The sequence below is a fragment of the Puma concolor genome, chromosome A1, assembly GCF_028749965.1.
Source record: "Puma concolor isolate L17-30 chromosome A1, mPumCon1.1.hap2, whole genome shotgun sequence".
NCBI lineage: Eukaryota > Metazoa > Chordata > Mammalia > Carnivora > Felidae > Puma > Puma concolor.
Window position 1 is genome coordinate 159,166,864 of NC_141667.1, and position 16,811 is coordinate 159,183,674.

The following is a 16,811-nucleotide window of genomic DNA, read 5'->3' on the forward strand; positions in this document are numbered from 1 at the left end:
TGGGGTCCTCCTGCTGGGGACACCGCAGGCTCCAGTGCACATCACCACGCAGACCACCCTGCCTCCCCCATGACCCCAGGCTGGACTTCATGTGTCTTCCATCCATACTCCTGCTGTCCATACCTTCCTCCCCCAACCACATGGATGCGGTAGAAATTAATCATGGATGGAAAGTCCAAATATGTGGAAACCAAACATCATACCCTTAAACAACCGATGGGTCAAAGAAGAAGTCACCAGGGGGACTGCACACCAGTTTGGGGTGAACAGGATGAAATGAAAGCACACCGGGGCCCCACTCCGGTGCGGTTGAGGCTCTCCGGGAACTCACAGTGGTAAACACACACACTGAAAAAGAAGACAGCTCTCAGATCAGCTGCGTCCCGCCCTAAAGAACTAGAAAAAGGAGAGCAAACGAAGCCTGAAGCCAGCAAAAGAAAGGAAATTATAAAGGTTAACACAGAGAAAAAAGACGCAGGGGGAAAAGAAAGACAATCAATGTTCTTTGAAAACATCAATAAAGTTGACAAATCTTTAGCTAAACTAAGAAAACAAGAGGAAAAAGCAAGTGACTAAAATCAGAAATAAGCTTGGGAACAGTATTACCAACTTTACAGAAATTAAAGGATTATAAGAAGATACTGTGAGCTTTTGTGCACCAACAAAGTTGATCATCTAGATGAACAAATTGTAAGAAGCACACAAAGTACCAAAACTGACTCCAGAAGAAATAGAAATTTTCCACAGACCCATATAAATAAGACTGAATCAGTAACCAAAAGCCTCCAACAAAGGACCAGATAGCCTCCTTGGTGGTGTGCAGGGAGAGAGGCGGGCAGGTGCAGGACCTGGGGCAGAGGTGAGATCAAGGGGACTCCCTGTCCTGCAGCTGCAGGGAGAGCCCCAGGGGTCACAGACGCCACAGGGGGCATGTCTGCTTGGCGAGCTGGCATTCCGGCCCTCACCCACAAGCGCCCCAACCTCCCCATCCCAGCCTCGGGACAGATCCTTCCGGGCCTCCCTGCCTGACTGCCACTCTCCATCCTCCCCATGGCTCCTCCCATGCACCCTAGGCAGTGCTCTCTGTGCATCCGCGGCAGGAGATCAGGGCTCCCCACCGCGTGCCTAGCAGCACCGTGCACAGGACGTGTGCGCTGAATGTTTCTGGGGGAGAAATGGACACATAGCAACACACACACAGGGCATGGGAAGCTCGGGAGAGGCGGTGCCCCAGAAGCAATAGCGACGGTCCCGGGCGGTCATGCTGGGGGCAGTCAGATTACTTTGACGCAGAATCAGTAACTTCATTTTCCTACGACACAGGCCAGCGTGCACCAGCGTCTCTAGCACATGCTGAAGGTGCTGCAGGAGAATGTCATTCTCTGGGGAGCGCAGCTTAGACAGCCCAGGGTGTGGCATCCCATCAGAAAGGCCCCAGGGCCCTATCTAAACACAGAGACACTGGGCCTGTCCCGAAAGCAGCTCAGATATTCCAAGCAGACGTTGTGTGGACTCATGGCAACTGAAACATAAGTTCTAGGCAGTGGTTTCAGACGGAGCCCCTGCATGAGCACCGAAATCTGTGGAAACTGAGACCCAGGAGCACCTGGTCCTGTGAGAATCCTCCCTGTGTAATCAGTGGTCACTAGCTGTCGGCTCCCAGGACCAGTGAGCGAAAGTCACAGAGGATGAGGGCAGGGCACAGTGCTTTCACATGCTCGCTGGCTCTCCACGCCACCAGGAGTCGGGCTGCAGGACCACTCCCTTCAGAGCAGCACACCCTGTCCCGGCACGCGGCGCACGCGGCCCCAGTGTGACGGCTCCGGGTAGTGCCGCGAACCATGCCGTGCCTCACACCCAGCCTGCTGGCCTGGGGACTGCCCCAGCCCCCGCTGCCCGGATTCCTGGGCAGAAAGAACAGGAGGGTTCGTACCAGTCACAAGGCCATGGATGGAGGCTGGCCTCAGCGGCCAGACAGCCCTCACGGCTCCCGTGTCAGCAAGCGACAGGGCAGGGTGTGGCTGGTGGCCCTGGTGGAGCGATAAGAGGACAGGGCCACCCGCCAACCACAGTTTTTATGTGACTGGAGCTGCTGAGTCCGCTTCCTGCGTGGCAGCTACTAACTCTTGTGGGCCTCCAACCTTGGGTGCTTAAAACCCAGAACGGTTTTCCTATTCCAAAGCCACAGTCAGCCAGATGGCAGGGACGGTGGTCATTCCCGTGGCTTCTTCACTCACCTCTTCCACCACCTTTCTCCCGAAATCAACCAGACTTCTGGAGGGTGTAGGCCACGGTGTCTTCATCCTGGGGGAGGATGTCACCCAGAGCCCCTAGTCCTTCAGACCCCGCAGGCATGGCCCCAGAAGCTTGAGAGGAGAAGGGTGAAGAAGCCATGAACTCCTGTCCCCAAAGTGTTGCCGGCAGCCTGTAAGACGCTGCAAAGAGGGCTCGCCCTCAAATGCCCCGCACGTGGCTCCCTATGTCTGTGTCCAGGTTCCTGTGGCGGAGCGAGGGCATCCAAGGTCAGGCAGCCTCCAGGACACCAGTCACTAGTGAGACCTGCAGAGGGGACGTGGGGTCCAGCAGGCCCCGCACCCTCCACCCGCTTCTCAGGCGTTTGCTGTGGACGTCGGCAGGTTTCCTCCCGATGACCTCCGGGTCCCCAGTCCAGGACTTCGGAGTACCGTGCCTGGAGGCCTAGGTCCCTCCTCCCCTGCCCCTCCCAGGCTGGTCTGGGGGGCACAGGCCACCTCAGCTTCTGTGTGACAAGGTGAGAGGCTGGACACACCCCGTCAGGGCCCCCAGTGTCCAGACCCGCAGCAGAAGCAAAGCAGGAGAGGAGGGAGGACCCAGCCGGGACCCCATCACACAGCACAGGACGACAGGCTCCCTATGGACCAGGCACCTGCGGGTTCCTGGTAGTTCCATTAGTTCAGCTGACGTTTTTACACCACGTTCCAGTGTTGCAGGGTCTCATCTCTGTCTGTGTGTCTGCATGTCTGTATGTGTCTGTCTGTGTGTCTGTGTGTGTCTATATGTGTGTCTCTGTGTGTGTCTGTGTGTGTCTGTGTGTGTGTGTCTGTACGTCTGTATATGTGTCTGCATGTGTGTCTGTGTATCTGCATGTCTATGTGTATCTATATTTGTGTCTGTGTGTGTGTCTCTGTGTGTCCTTCTGTCTCTGTGTGCGTCTGTGTGTCCGTGTGCACACACATGGAGGCAGGTGGACAGTTTGCACACCGCTCTCAGCCCCCCCGCCCCCTGCCTCTGGGGCTGTGTGGATGGCTGGGCTGATATTGAACTTGATGATCTGTGCGTCTGTCTGGGTGAGGAGAAGCCAGCAACTCACCATCAGTGGGAAAATAGGAAAAGCTGACTCACTCTGGGGCATTTTTTGGACATCACAGGAAGCCAACGTGGTGATGGGTGGAGGTAATGGTGCAGCCACTGTAACGATTGGATCCCACCCCTCAAGTTGAACAAACCATTTACAGATGAAATGGCGCTATCTGGTAATTGTTCCAAAATAATACAGGAAGGGAAGAAATGGGTGTGAGATAACTGGCCATGAGATTCATTGGGCTCTAGGGCCTACTTTTGTATATGTTTAATTTTTTTTAATGTTTATTTATTACTGAGAAAGAGAGAGAGTGCCAGCAGGGGAGGGGCAGAGAGAGAGGGAGACACAGAATTGGAAGCAGGCTCCAGGCTTTGAGCTGTCAGCACACAGCCTGATATGGGTCTTGAACACACGAACCGTGAGATCATGACCTGAGCTGAAATCAAGGGGTCAGATGCTAAACTGACTGAGCCACCCAGGTGCCCCTAAATTTCTTATCGTAAAAAAAACAAAAAGAAATCAAGAAAGAAGAAAGCATTCTTACATATGTGGATGCACTTGAAATGCATTCTCTCTTTCTCTGACATTTTCTCAGCTTGCTATTTACAGACTCCTTTCGAAGCAACCGCACCCGGGGGGCTCAGGAACAGTGAGTGACATTGGCACCACCCCCCCCCCCCGCCCCCGGACACCTGCTCCAGGCCAACACTGTACTGAACCTCCTCACACAGGTGTTCCTGGCAGCCCTGGAAATGGGGAAACTGAGGCCCAGAAAGGTCAAGTAAGTTTCCCAAGATCACACCACCCTAGTGGTGGACACAGGTCTCAGTCTCCATCAACGTGAAGTCAAACGTTACAGTGCGGTGTGCTCACCCTACAAAGTTAGTCCGGAAGAGCCCCTCCTCACCAGGGGAAATGGGGCTGCACAGGGTCACAGATGACTCCCGTCCGCAGGCTCTGGTCTGGGAAGCCAGGGCCCCATCTTGCCAGGCACACAGAAGCTTGCAGGTAAGATGGGCCCCACACTGCTCTCTTACTAAAGCCTCCGAAACAGACCTCCAGCATCCAGACTGGACAGGAAGAAACAAAACTATGTCTGTCTGCGGGCGACGTGATCTTACGGATGGAGAGCCCTAAAGGATCCACTTGAAACGATTAAAACAAATGAATGAGTTCCACAGAGCTACAGGATACAAGATCAGCATAGAAAAACTTATTGTATTTTTACACCCATTTAATGGACAATCCAAAAATGAAGTTACGGGAAAAAATCTATTCCTAATACCCTCAAAAAGAATAAAACACTTAGGAATAAACTTAACAAAGGGAGCGCAAAACTTAAGACACTTAACAAAACATTGTTGAGGACAACGTAAGAAGATCTAAAAAACTAGGAAAACATCGCAAGTTCATGGGTGAGGATACTTAACATCTCTCAGCCAGATACACTCCCTAAGCTGATGTACAGGTTGAGCAGAATCCAGCTGACCTCTCCGCAGAAACTGGCAAGCTGATTCTAACACTCGTGTGAAATTGCAAAGACAGAGAATAACCAGAACAGTCCTGGAAAAGAGGAACAAAGTAGGAGGACTCGAGTTCTGGTTTCAAAACCCACTACAAAGCACCAGTGACCGAGACAGCACACATCGACACGAACACTGGCCCGTGGAGGAAAAGCACTGTGGCTGACAAGGCCACCAAGACCATTCGGAGCAACTGGTGCCAGGACAACGGAGCAGCCACCGGCAAAAAGATGGAATGTGGACCCCATCTCACAACATATGCAAACACTGACTCAGAATGGACCAAAGACTTAAACGTAAGTGACGAAACTCAAAAACACAGGGGGTAAATCTTCACAATCTTGGAACTGGCGTGGGACACTTAGACCAAGAGCACAGGCGACGAGAGAGAAAATACACACCTGGGGCTTCCTCGAAACTGCAAGCTTCTGTGCTCAAGGGAGACAATATTGGCAAATCACATACCTGACAAAGGACTGGCCTCTGGCCATAAAGGGTCTGACCCCTGAAGGAGAGGAACACAAGTCACCCAGTTTAAACATCTGCAAGGGACCTGAATAGACGTTTGTCTAAAAACAGATGTAGAGAAGGCCAAGAAGGTCACGGAAAGAAGCCCAAGGTCACCAGTCACAGAGGAAATACCACAGTGAGATACCACGACGTTCCCACCAGGAGGGCTGGGAAGGGCTGGGGACACTGGAGACCCCGAACGCGCTGGCGGGCATGTAAGACGGTGGCCCCACGACAGCAACTCCACTGCTAGCACCGTGCCCCATGTTCACGCTCGTCTCGAAGCCCAAGGTGGCGGCCTCCCCAGGGACCAGCACTGACGAACGGACACAGAATGTACCCCATCCATTCGCTGGAACATGACTTAGCCATAAAGCACCGCGGTCCTGACACAGGCGGCCACGGGGATGAACCTGGAAAGCACTATGCTGAGTGACAGATGTGGGCCAGGCCGTGCACACAGTCCAGACCGAAAGCAGGTTAGTGGTCGCCCAGGGCTGGACAACGGGCGCCGGCGGGGTGGTTTCTGTTTGAAAGGACGAAATGTCCTCAAACTGGCTGTGGTGGTGGTTGCACACACCCGTTATATGCTAAAGCCACTGCATTTTACACGTTAAAGGGGTGAGTTATGTCTCAATAAAGCTCTTTTTAAAAGGTAAAGAAACAGGCGTCCCCGGACCAAACTGGGTCCTCACCACCCACGTGCCAGCCGCCTGGCCTCCGGCTTCACAGCCGGCTCTGAGCCTTGGGGAAACTGCGTGGAAAAGCAGGTCAGGAGGCTCTCAGCCTGCAGAGCCAGGCAGGAGCACTGACAGAGACCTCAGCAGGACTGGCGATCAGGCAGGGAGGGGTCACAGAGGCAGGGGCGGGTCCGCAAGGGGGGCACAGAGGCAGGGGCGGGGACTCAGGGGGGGTCACAGAAACAGGGGCGGGGCCGGAGAGGGGGTGTGGGGGCGCGCACAGAGGCAGGGGCGGGGCCGGAGAGCAGGCAGGGAGGGGTCCAGCGGGCAGGGGAGGGGCCGGAGCGGGGTGGCACGGAGGCAGGGGCGGGGCCGGAGACACCAGAGGCCTCGAGGGAAACCGGACCAAGGCCCGGGACCTGGTAACATCCCTGACAGCGGGGTTCCAGCTTCTCCCCACCCCCACCAGGAGGCCCTCTCTATCCAAAAGCAGCGTTTGCTGAAGAGAACGAGCCTTGTGCTTGACTGCTCCTGGCAGCCCTAAATCCCTGACCTCTCCTGGGGACAGCGACACTTGAATGTGTTAAAGCTTGGGAGCAAATCGCTTTTCCCTGCAGACTCCTAACCATGGCCCCAGCGGGGGCACAGAAAGACCTTGGCAAGAATCTTCAAGGGCGCCACCTCCAGGGCTCCTTCTGGATTCTGGACGCCTCCCTCCTGCAGGAGATCCACCCAGAGGCCAGGGCTTCAAGGACCCCGAGGGCTGACCCCCCAGATCCCCCTACACCAGCACCAGCCAGGCAAGGACGGTGGGGTCATGCACCGCCTGGGGACCTGGCAGGAGCATGGGGTCCCTCTGTCCCCCTCTTCTTAGCCAGCAGCCCAGGGTGGCAACCCACCCTTCCTCTCCCCCAGACTCAGGGTGAAACACTTCTTTCTGCCAGAATCCAAACCTCTTTGTCATGCTTCCTCCCTGGCCCCATCCCAGGACCACCCTCACTTGGCCAGGCTCCTTCTGCCCCAGGGGCCACTTTCTCATCGTGCAGTTATGACAGCGGCCACCACGGCCAAGCCACAGGCCTTCCCTCTCAGCCAGGGAATGGGGGGCACATGGGGTCATGTACTGCAGCCCCTCACACAGTGGACCCCAGGGCAGGTGACCGCAGATTTGGGAATAAGTAGGATGAAGCCAATGCAGGCAGGCGTTAGAGGTGAGTGGGAACCGGCCATGTGGCCCCAAGCCCCCCTGAACTGCTGTCAGAATTCAACACCAGCCCACAGTGAACTGGCAAAATTAACTGCTTACTCTTGGAGCTGTGTCCCCAAAGCAAACAGATCCCAAATCGAAATCATTGATAAAAACACCGCGTTCGCAAAACCGATCGAGGCTGGCGGTAGTCTACTCCAGGACGTGGGGGACAGGGGTCCACCAGGGACCAGACGTGGGGGACGAGCGTGGGGGCCGGGCAAGGTCTGGACCTCCTCTCTGTCAAGTCTGAGTGAGTTTGGCTCCTCTGGCCTTTGCATCTCCCCCCTCTCCTTGGCCTGCGGGAGCCTATACATCATCCTTTAATTTGCTAACCCCCAACCCACCCCATACCCCAAACTCTTCTTTCTGTGCCTCAACTTCAGCTGCCAGGACCACCATGTGAGGTTGTAGGTTTCACCCTACAACCCTAGAAGCAACTGTCACTTAGACTAATTGTGAAGGACGCCCATAAGCCCTGAGGCCAGAGTTGTACAGTGCACAGCCTGGGGAACCTGGGCCCGGATCCTCGGTTGCTGGATTGGGGCCGGGGTCTTCCCCAGGAATACTAGCTGTAGCCATAACATAACACACTCTTACTGCCCACGTTTGAAAGAAATAACGTACATTCTTACCATCTGCCTCCGGTTCTCCACCAGGTTGATGCCGATAATCCCTAAGAAAGCTCCAAAGCCCAGCTAGAGGGAAATGGAGAAGGTGCCCGGTTAGCACATGGAGGCTTAGAGCTCACAGGGATCACCAAATCGGAGGCCGCCCCCTCGAAAACATCTTACCAAAGGGCAAAGTCACCCCTCCCCAACCACCTTCACCACCTAGCGGCCCACAGGCTCATGCCCATCTGGGTGGCGTCTCGGGCTCCACCAAAGCCAGTGGTAGGAATATAAGCCACTGAAATGCAACCCGTTCAAACAATTTAACTCTTGATCACAGAATAGGGCAGCACAGGCCCCTCACCTCCGGCCTGAGGGACAGCCCCTCACGGTTACCCAGAGGGTGAGGGGCCCACCTGCTTTCCCCCAGACCTGGCGGCAGTCCAAGCCAGAGGCTGGCTCCTCAGGGAAGGTGTGGGGACCAGGCGCCCATAGGTGAGCCGGCAGACAGGTAATCATGGGAGGGGAGGAGGTAAAAGCAGGGAAGGAGGCTCCAGCAGGAGGAGGATGCTGAGGGGCGTCTCCCTATCCTGGAGACAGCCTCAGCTCCCGGCCTCCTCACCTCAAAACCAGGGACCCAGGGCCAGGCTGGACCCTCCACTGAGTGTGGTTCCCTCAGCTTGAGCGACGTCGGACAAGGGACAACGGAGGTGAGCGGCTGGGTAGGGGCCCCGCCTGCCCCTGAGTTTGGGAGGCACCTCTGTGGGCGCTCAAGTCCACGGTGTCAAATTTAATGCCCTGAAAGTCTGACCGCCTTACGGCGACAGAAGCCTGTATCTGTAATGGTGAACGGTGCCTGTGGAGACGGACACATGTGCACAGAGGAAGTTTCCACCTGTAACTGAAGAATTCTCAAGGAGGAAAGGTGAACGTTTTCTTCACGTCCAGCTCCACAGCTCAAAACCATCAGAATTCCAGGCCAACATAATGTATTAAGGTGTTTCCGTTAAGTTTCGCCAACTGGCATGCTCTTTCCAAGATGTGCCTCCAGCCGTGGCTTCATCCTGAGAACTGCTGCTGTCATGCCCACGTGGGACGCGGGGTCTCCTAGGAAGGGACGTTTACCCACATCGTCTTCAGGTGGATTTCATCTGGTCTCCGTAGCTCACCTTCAGAACTGGCCACTGCCCGGGAACCTGGCTCTGCCAGAGGCTTGACCTTTGGGGGGGGGGTGGGTCCTCACAGCCCTGGCCCCATGTCCAGGGGTCCCCCCACAACACCCGGCAGAAAAGTAGGGCCCCAACATATTGGCAGCTCTTAACATTTTACTGATAAAACTTTTTCTGCACAGACCCTGTGTTTACTCATAAACAGCACATAAGTAGATAATATAGGTTTATAAAACATAGACAAAAAATAAAAATAAAATATTAATATAAAGATGAAGTGGGAGCGCCTGGGTGGCTCAGTCGGTCAAGCATCCGACTCTTGATCTCCGCTCAGGTCATGACCCCAGGGTTGTGGGATCGAGCGCCGTGTCGGGCTCTGTGCTGACACCACGGAGCCTGCTTGGGATTCTCTCTCCCTCTGTCTCTGCCCCTCCCCTGAGCTCTCTTTCCCTCTATCTCTCTTAAAAGAAATAAATAAACTTGAAAAAACATTTTTAATAGAGATAAAGTGAACAATGTATGTGAAATATTTTTAAATATTTAATGTCAAAACCTTTCCATCCTTGCTAAAAATGTTACTAATGTTATTACTAATCTTGATACTTTTAGTGACAGTAATGTGATTAAAAGATCTTCATTAAAAAAGAAAACCTTGATTTAGCATTTTTGACACAGCAGCTCTGGGTTCTGGTGCATTTTAAGGGCCTCATAGCTGATAAAGGCCCCTTCCAGACTCCTGTCCAGTGTATGCCCTTGGAGCAAATTCTACTGCTAACAACAGTGGATGTGAATTCATAGTTCAAAAAAGTCTCCCTGATAATTCTGAATCTGGTTGGCCCTTCTTGCCAGATCTGATTAGGCTGTCCCCAATTTGCTGCGTGGCGTTCCTGCCCGAAATATGAAGTTAGCAGTTGGTGACGCCCTCTGCTGCCGCCCCCACAAGATGGAGTGAGGAACACTACCCTCCGCAGGGGGGGGTCTTTGCAGGACTCAATTAAAGCTGTGGTCAGAGCGCTGTCTCGGGGCTGGAATCCGGCCGTCAGGGCTGGTCTCTGCACCCCCTCCCGCCCCTGCTCCAGGCCCCCATCAAGACCAGTTGACAGCAACCACCACCCACACAGGGCCCGGGAGGGGACACGGGTGCCTCTGGGGACAGACTCTGCCTGCCACAAGCCCCGACATGGCGCAGCCCTCCCGCACACCCCCAGGGGTGGCCACACTCACAATGACCCCTGGGTAGTATCCCCCCACGGTCACGTTCTCTGTCCTGGTGGTGGCAGCGAGGCCGATGGTCAGGATACAGACGGACGCCACCAGCAGCGACCCCACAAACCAAAGTGAGGTCTTTCTTCTGGCAAACCCTTCTAGAAGGAGGACAAACAGGAACCGTTAGCAAGGGGATGGGCTCAGAGCGGAGCCCAGCAAACAGCACCTGCCTCGCCATGCTGCTCTCGGGCCACAGGCTCCGAGGACCCCAGATCACCCGCACGTGCCACCCCCTCTTCCCAGTTGCCCTGTTTCTCTGGGTGAGGACTCGGGGTCTCCCTCGTCACCTGCCAACCCACCTGAAATGTTTCATCCCCACTCCTTGACATCCGCCTCCCCTGCCCTGCAGCCCCCACTGCAACCAATGACCCTCACTCCAGCATTTAGCGCCCAGGTCCCAGAACCCCAGACGATGAACCTCATGCGGGCAGATGGGGGTGTGATTTCCCTGCTCCCTGCCACCTGACACCGTGCCTGCAGGCTAGGTGCTCAAGGGTCCATGCCACCAGGCCTCACCTCCAAACCAGCGCCCTCCGAAGCCTTCATCCTGGCAGCCCACACAGCAGAGGTCATGCTCGGCCACTTACTGAGCGCCCACTGTGTGCAGACCCTCCCCCGTCCTCGAACCCCACACGCCTGCCCTGCTCTAGACTGTAGGGGGGCCTTGCACTCAGCAGGCCACTCTGCTCCGTGCAGTGCCAGCCAAGCTGTCCCCACCCACCATCCACCCCCAGGACCCCGCTCAGTGTCAAACCCGTGAATGGCTACATCATAAGGGGGGGCAGAAAGGACTCAGGAGCGCATTGGAGGCTGCCACTGCCCACCCGGACACCCATCCCCTTGCCTTTGTTAACAGCCTGTTATTGGATGCAGAAGTGTGAAGGGCGCATCCTACAGCCTCTGCTCCAGCTGTACAGTTACATTCTTGCCAAATAATAGTCCATCTGTCTGTCTGTCTGTCCGTCCAAGCAAAGGATGCCCCATAGGCCCGGCAGACATCTCTTAAAGGAGCCTGTCCCTTGCCTTTCTCCCTGTCATCCTTCCCACTGCCTGGAATATGAGCAGAAAGGCAGAGCCCCAGGCAGCCATTTTGGGCCATGAGGGAACCTTGTGCACAGAGGGAGCACTTGCAGAATGGCAGAGCAGGAAGACGGCCCTGGTTGTTACCTTGGAACTTGAGCAGCAGGATAAAGTCCCTGGACTACAGCTGCTACCTGGGATGTCCCGGGGTTTGTAGGCAAACCTAATTCCAGGTGGCACAGAACTCAAGAAGGCAGCCAGAAAGGAGAACTTGCCATTGCCTGGCCCTCCCTCAAGTCTCGAATTCTGGGTTTCTCATTGCCCTAACTTTCTTCCTTATGGTGTGTCTCGGGGAGGCAGGGAAGCCCCGTTTACAGCAACCACCCCCCTGCCCTGTGCCCCACCAGCAGCAGCCACACCACGGAGACAGTTTGCCGGGAGAGGCCAAGGCAAGACTCCACTCCAAGCCCAACCAGGCTGTTGGCTTGTGTTTTGTTTTATGATGGTTTTTTTAATTTTATTTTTTTTAGAGATAAAGAGAGATGGGGGAGAGGGGACAGAGAGAGAGGGGGAGAGAGAGAGAGAGAGAGAGAGAGAGAGAGAGAGAATCCCAAGCAGGCTCCTCACCATCTGCACAGAGCCCCATGCAGAGCTCGAGCCCACCACCCTGGGATCGTGACCCGAGCTGAGATCAAGAGTCATACACTTAGCCCACTGAGCCACCCAGGCACCCCAGGCTTTTGCTTTCTGGAAGCTTAGCCATCTTGAGCCCTGTGATTCAGAACCAAATCAGGATGCAAGGAATACAGGTCTTTGCCTGCACTGAAGTTCTTCTGTCAACACTGTGTGTGCTCAGTGGGGGGCCAGCTGCACGCAGGAGTTTGCGCGTGTGCTCTGGAAGGTTTGTGCCTGAATTTACAATTCTGTGGCCCTGCCAGCAATGCTCAACGGCCAGTCAAGTAATGACCAGGTGGTCATGCGCTCAGACATGAACTACACAGACAAAATCACTGTGCAAGCTCAGGCAACGCGCTTCTCTTGTGCCGTTTTTCCTAACTGGAGGTATCGCATATCTTACGCCCAAGACCACCAGCCAGATGTCTCAGCGCCTGTTCCCGCCACAGCACAACAATCCCCGGGGCCTTGTCCCTTAGCCCCTCAGCGGCACCAATGGCACCTGCCTGCAGGAACATCGTCAGATCCACTAGTGACACTCGGACACGCTGATGACAGCGGAGCAAAAAGCTAAACACGTCTCCTTCGGGATGGTGGTCATCCCCCTGAGGCCCATTCCGTCATGGTCTCCCAAGTCCGACTTTCCCTCCAAGGCTCAGGCCCTCGAGATGCTGTCACCCCACGGCATTGCGGGGACAGTTAACGGGAGGCCGAGGACAGCGGCCCACTCGTGCAGGGCGCCAGAAAGCATGGCTCCGGCCAGCTGTGGTGTCTGGACTCGAGAGAGGCAGAATCCTGACCTTATAAATACAGGAGATGGCATAAAAACAAGGGAATGAGAAATAAACTCAAGAAGAAGGCAGGACATCTTTACAATTACCCTACAACACATTGTTAGATCAGGTTTCAGAGACGAAAGGGTTGTGCACTACAGGAAGCCCCCAGTGCCCCGTGGACCACCCCTGGATCCTCCTACCCATCAGCAGGGCCGTTAGTATGTGTGGTTACAAATGGCGCACCCTCAAGACAAACATCTGTCCAGTCTGCCACACCCAGGCAGCCTCCCGGACCGGCCGTGTGGTCTCGAGCTGCCCAGAGGAGAAGCCCGTGGGGTGGGGGCTGTCTGGCCCGTCTGCCGCTGGAGCCTGTGCCTGGCTCAGACAGGCAGATCTGGAGGCACCAACCTCAGCTTCCCGATCTGGAAAGTGGAGACGATGGCAACACCTGCGTTAGCCGCCTCCTAAGGGCCGTGCGGCCCCAGCGCGAGGACCTCGGGGAAAGCCCCCCCACTCCCCACTGAGGTGAGCGGAGTGAATCCATCAGCCAGGGCGGAGGGAACAGTAGCACAGTCCCGGCTCTAAGCCGGCTCTCCAGCTTAAGGGGAAGGCCACCAGCCATCTCTGCGTGGTGCTCACGTCTTTCCCTGCCTGTGTGTCCATCCCTCCTAGAGCATCTGAGCCACGTAGGCCCTCCCTTGCCCCGCACCCCAGCTCCAGCCCTCTCCCGAACCATGGCTCCCATGGCAGTCTGGCCACGTCTAGACTGGATGGGCTGCAGTTCCCGTCACCAAGACGGTGTCGGGGGTGGGGGGAGCGCTTGGAAGCCCCCCCCCGTCACCGCCTCCCTGCCAGCAGGGCCTTGGTGTCCCAGGGAGAAGAATGTGCTCACTTCCTCACGTGGGGACACCCAGTCACAGAGGCAAAGAGATGCCCCTGTAACTAGACCCAGGCAGAATGGCGTGACTCAGCCATCAGCTTCCCACTGTCTGCTTTGGCATCTGACACACACCAGGGCGCTGACTGCAGAAACATGAACTAGGAAATACCTATGAGGCCACCCCGGCCACACTAAGGTTTAGAATTTTTAAGTAAGAGACCAACTCCTGGTATTACTTTCTTAGTTTATGATTTCTCATCAGAAGAACCAACTAAGTCCAAACTGTTTTAAACCATCACGTCCCATTAGCGTAATATGTGATGATGGCTAGTTAGACCATTGCGTCCCGCTAGTGTAATACATGATGATGGTTAGTTAAGAACAGGCATCATTACCATCACTAGTGAGAAACCTGTCTGGAGGACGAAACGCATGGGAATCAGTCTGCCGCAGAGCACTGTGCCTTGCAGACGGAGGTGCAGGGCCGTTCTTTCAAGAAGCCAGATTCCTTGGCTATTATTCAAAACTCAAACACCACTAACTCATCTGGTTTTTAGTAAGACTTTCCAAAGATGCTGGAGGCAGCAGAAGCCACTGGGTGTGTGTGGGTGGGGGGGACGGGATCACCCATGGGGGGGAAACAGCAGGAGGTGGCTGGTGTCCCCCCCCCGCCCCCAGCGTCTCAGGGAGTCCTCCTTTCTTTTCTTTCCAAACCTTCCCCTCCCCCCTCAGGAAAACACACCCGCATCCTTCCAGGCCTGGGGCCTGTCCAGATGCATCTGGGCTTGGTCCGGCCAATCAAAGAACCCGGGGTTCCAGGACTCGTGGGCCAGAGGATGCAGGGGATTGGAACGGAGCTGCACCAAACCATGAGAAGAAGCCACCGGTTGTTGAAACAAGTTCTAGAAATGTGTGCAGGCTGAGCTAGGGCAGGGGAGGCTGAGGGCAGTGTGGGTGTCAGCTGGGAAGTGGGAGCCTGCTGTCTGTGGTAACGGATGTGGGAACAGACAGGGGAGACCCAGAAGCTGAGACAGGCAAGCAGGGAGAAAGGGCAGAGCCTGGCCAGGAGAGAACCCGTGTCAGGACAAGGTCCCAAAGGTGAAGCCCCAGGGTTGCTGGAAGGAGCTGTGGACCTGGCCTTTACCCCCCCAACCCCCACCCCAGCCCACGACCTGCCTGCATGCTGGTACCCCCTCACCTGTGTTGTCCAGCAGGGCCAGGGGCCCAGGCACCGGCGGCTGCATCTCGGGGGAGAGCACTGGCTCTGTCTGGCTGTGGATCAGTGAGGATCAGTGTCCAGGAGCACCGCCCCTTCTCTGTGCTCAGACCGCCTCCTTCCCACCTGCGCTCCCTCCCTCCCCCCTCCTCCCACTGGTCCTGCATGTGTGTCTTGGGGGGGGGGGTTGCTGAGGGCCTGAGGCAGACCCACTGGATTTCTGGTCCCCCTGGATTTCTGGTCGGTGCACACAGGTCACAGGCTGCAGAGGGGAGGGATGCAGGGAGGCCACACTCAGCCCCCTGTTGGCCCACCTGCCCCAAGAGGGCTCCTGGGGGCAGCAGGGACCCACTTCTGCTCTTGCCCAGGGGTGAGCTCTGGAATGAATGAACGAATGAATGAATGAACGACGCATAGGCGCTGCAGGCTCCTGTCACGCCCCCACCCATTCACCTTGGCCTGCATCACACTGCGGCAGAGTGAGTGAAATCTCCAGGTCAGATGGGAGCTGCTGGAGGAAGGGGTCCCAGGACCCAGTGCTTCACATGGTGGTGAGGAAACAGTCTTGTAAAGACCATTCATGCCATTTTCAAATGGTCCCAGCAGGAGTGAGAGGCACCCAGCCTTCCCAGGAATTAGGAGAAGGTCATCAAAAACAACCGCGTGTCGGGGCACCTGGGTGGCTCAGTCGGTTGAGCGTCTGACTTCAGCTCAGGTCATGATCTCACGGTCTGTGAGTTCGAGCCCCGTGTCGGGCTCTGTGCTGATGGCTCAGAGCCTGGAGCCTGCTTCGGATCTGTGTCTCCCTCTCTCTGCCCCTCCCCTGCTCATGCTCTGTCTCTGTCTCTTTCTCTCTCAAAACTAAATAAACATTAAAAAAAATTAAAAAAAAAAAAACAACAACCGTGTGTCTTTTCACTCCCATGTTGTTGGCAAATTGTTGACCGTCAGGCAGGAACTTCGCAGTAACACCGAGTAACATGGACAGGACGTGGGCCAAGGACCCTCGTTCCCTGCTGCTGCACTGACTTGCACCATGGCCCCTTGGACAGCGACAGGCAGGAAAACAGCAGGTTTGTACCTACAACAGGGCAAACAGGGTTCCCTGCCAAAGGACCTGCCCAAGAGTCAGTTTCTGGAGCCAGGACACCCGATCCAATCCTCTCAAGGCGTGTTTTAATTACTGCGGTCCTGAGCTCAACCCCGACCAGTGACTCCGAATCGGTGGGAGTGCGGTAGCTGTGAAGAAGGCCACTATTCTACAGGGGCCGTCGCCGTGATGGAGAGACACTGCACACGTGTGCGGCTCGATGCCCCATGTACATCAGCACAGCCACGGGCACAGCCTAAACGCCTACACCAGGACAGGGCCGTGCTCTGACGCAGACGTGGCACCCCACTGGTGGTTGGGATGGATCGGTACGAGGGCCGTGGGGCAACAATGAGGGCTCACGGGGTTGTGGTGAGTAGGAAGCCTTTATGTGGTGTGTCTAAACCTGAAAAACAATGGTCTTCATTCACTGATCCTCTCAATACACATTTGCAGAGCACCCACTGTATGCTAGACATGATCTGTGCACTCGGGAAGCACTGATGAGCCAGTAGACAAAGATCCGAGGGAGCTAGCGTTCTCCTGGAGAAGAGATGCCGACTGGTACATGTGGGAAAGGAGGCAAATGCAGAGTAGAGTAGAAGGCAGTACCCGCTTTGGGAAAGGGGAACACAGACCAAGCAGGGAAGAAGCAGTGGCAGGAGCCAGCAGCGATTACGTGGTCAGAGTGGGAGGTGAGGGCCAGACCCAGACACGAAGGCTGGGAAGCAGTCAGGATTTCTGACACCCGTGCAGAGGCCACGGTGAAGTGGACAGGCCTGGGGAGGGGGTGGGGTGGGCAAAGACAC

The 16,811-nt window shown here is 55.7% G+C and overlaps 1 protein-coding gene across 2 annotated transcripts in view; it reads right to left on the minus strand.

Annotated features, from left to right (window-relative positions):
- The window catches only part of TMEM255B (transmembrane protein 255B), a 39,961-nt gene extending 24,493 nt beyond the window's left edge, over positions 1 to 15,468 (minus strand). The window contains exons 1-4 of one of the 2 annotated variants that reach the window (XM_086707823.1): positions 14,887 to 15,468; positions 14,109 to 14,112; positions 10,304 to 10,443; positions 7,935 to 7,997 (exon numbers count right to left, since the gene is read on the minus strand). In XM_086707823.1, the coding sequence (XP_086563949.1) occupies positions 7,935 to 7,997; positions 10,304 to 10,443; positions 14,109 to 14,112; positions 14,887 to 14,940 (261 nt within the window). In that variant the 5' untranslated portion in view covers positions 14,941 to 15,468. The remainder of the gene's footprint in view (positions 1 to 7,934; positions 7,998 to 10,303; positions 10,444 to 14,108; positions 14,113 to 14,886) is intronic. The other variant, XM_086707814.1, reaches the window with a different exon arrangement.
- Positions 15,469 to 16,811: the final 1,343 nt, after the last annotated feature.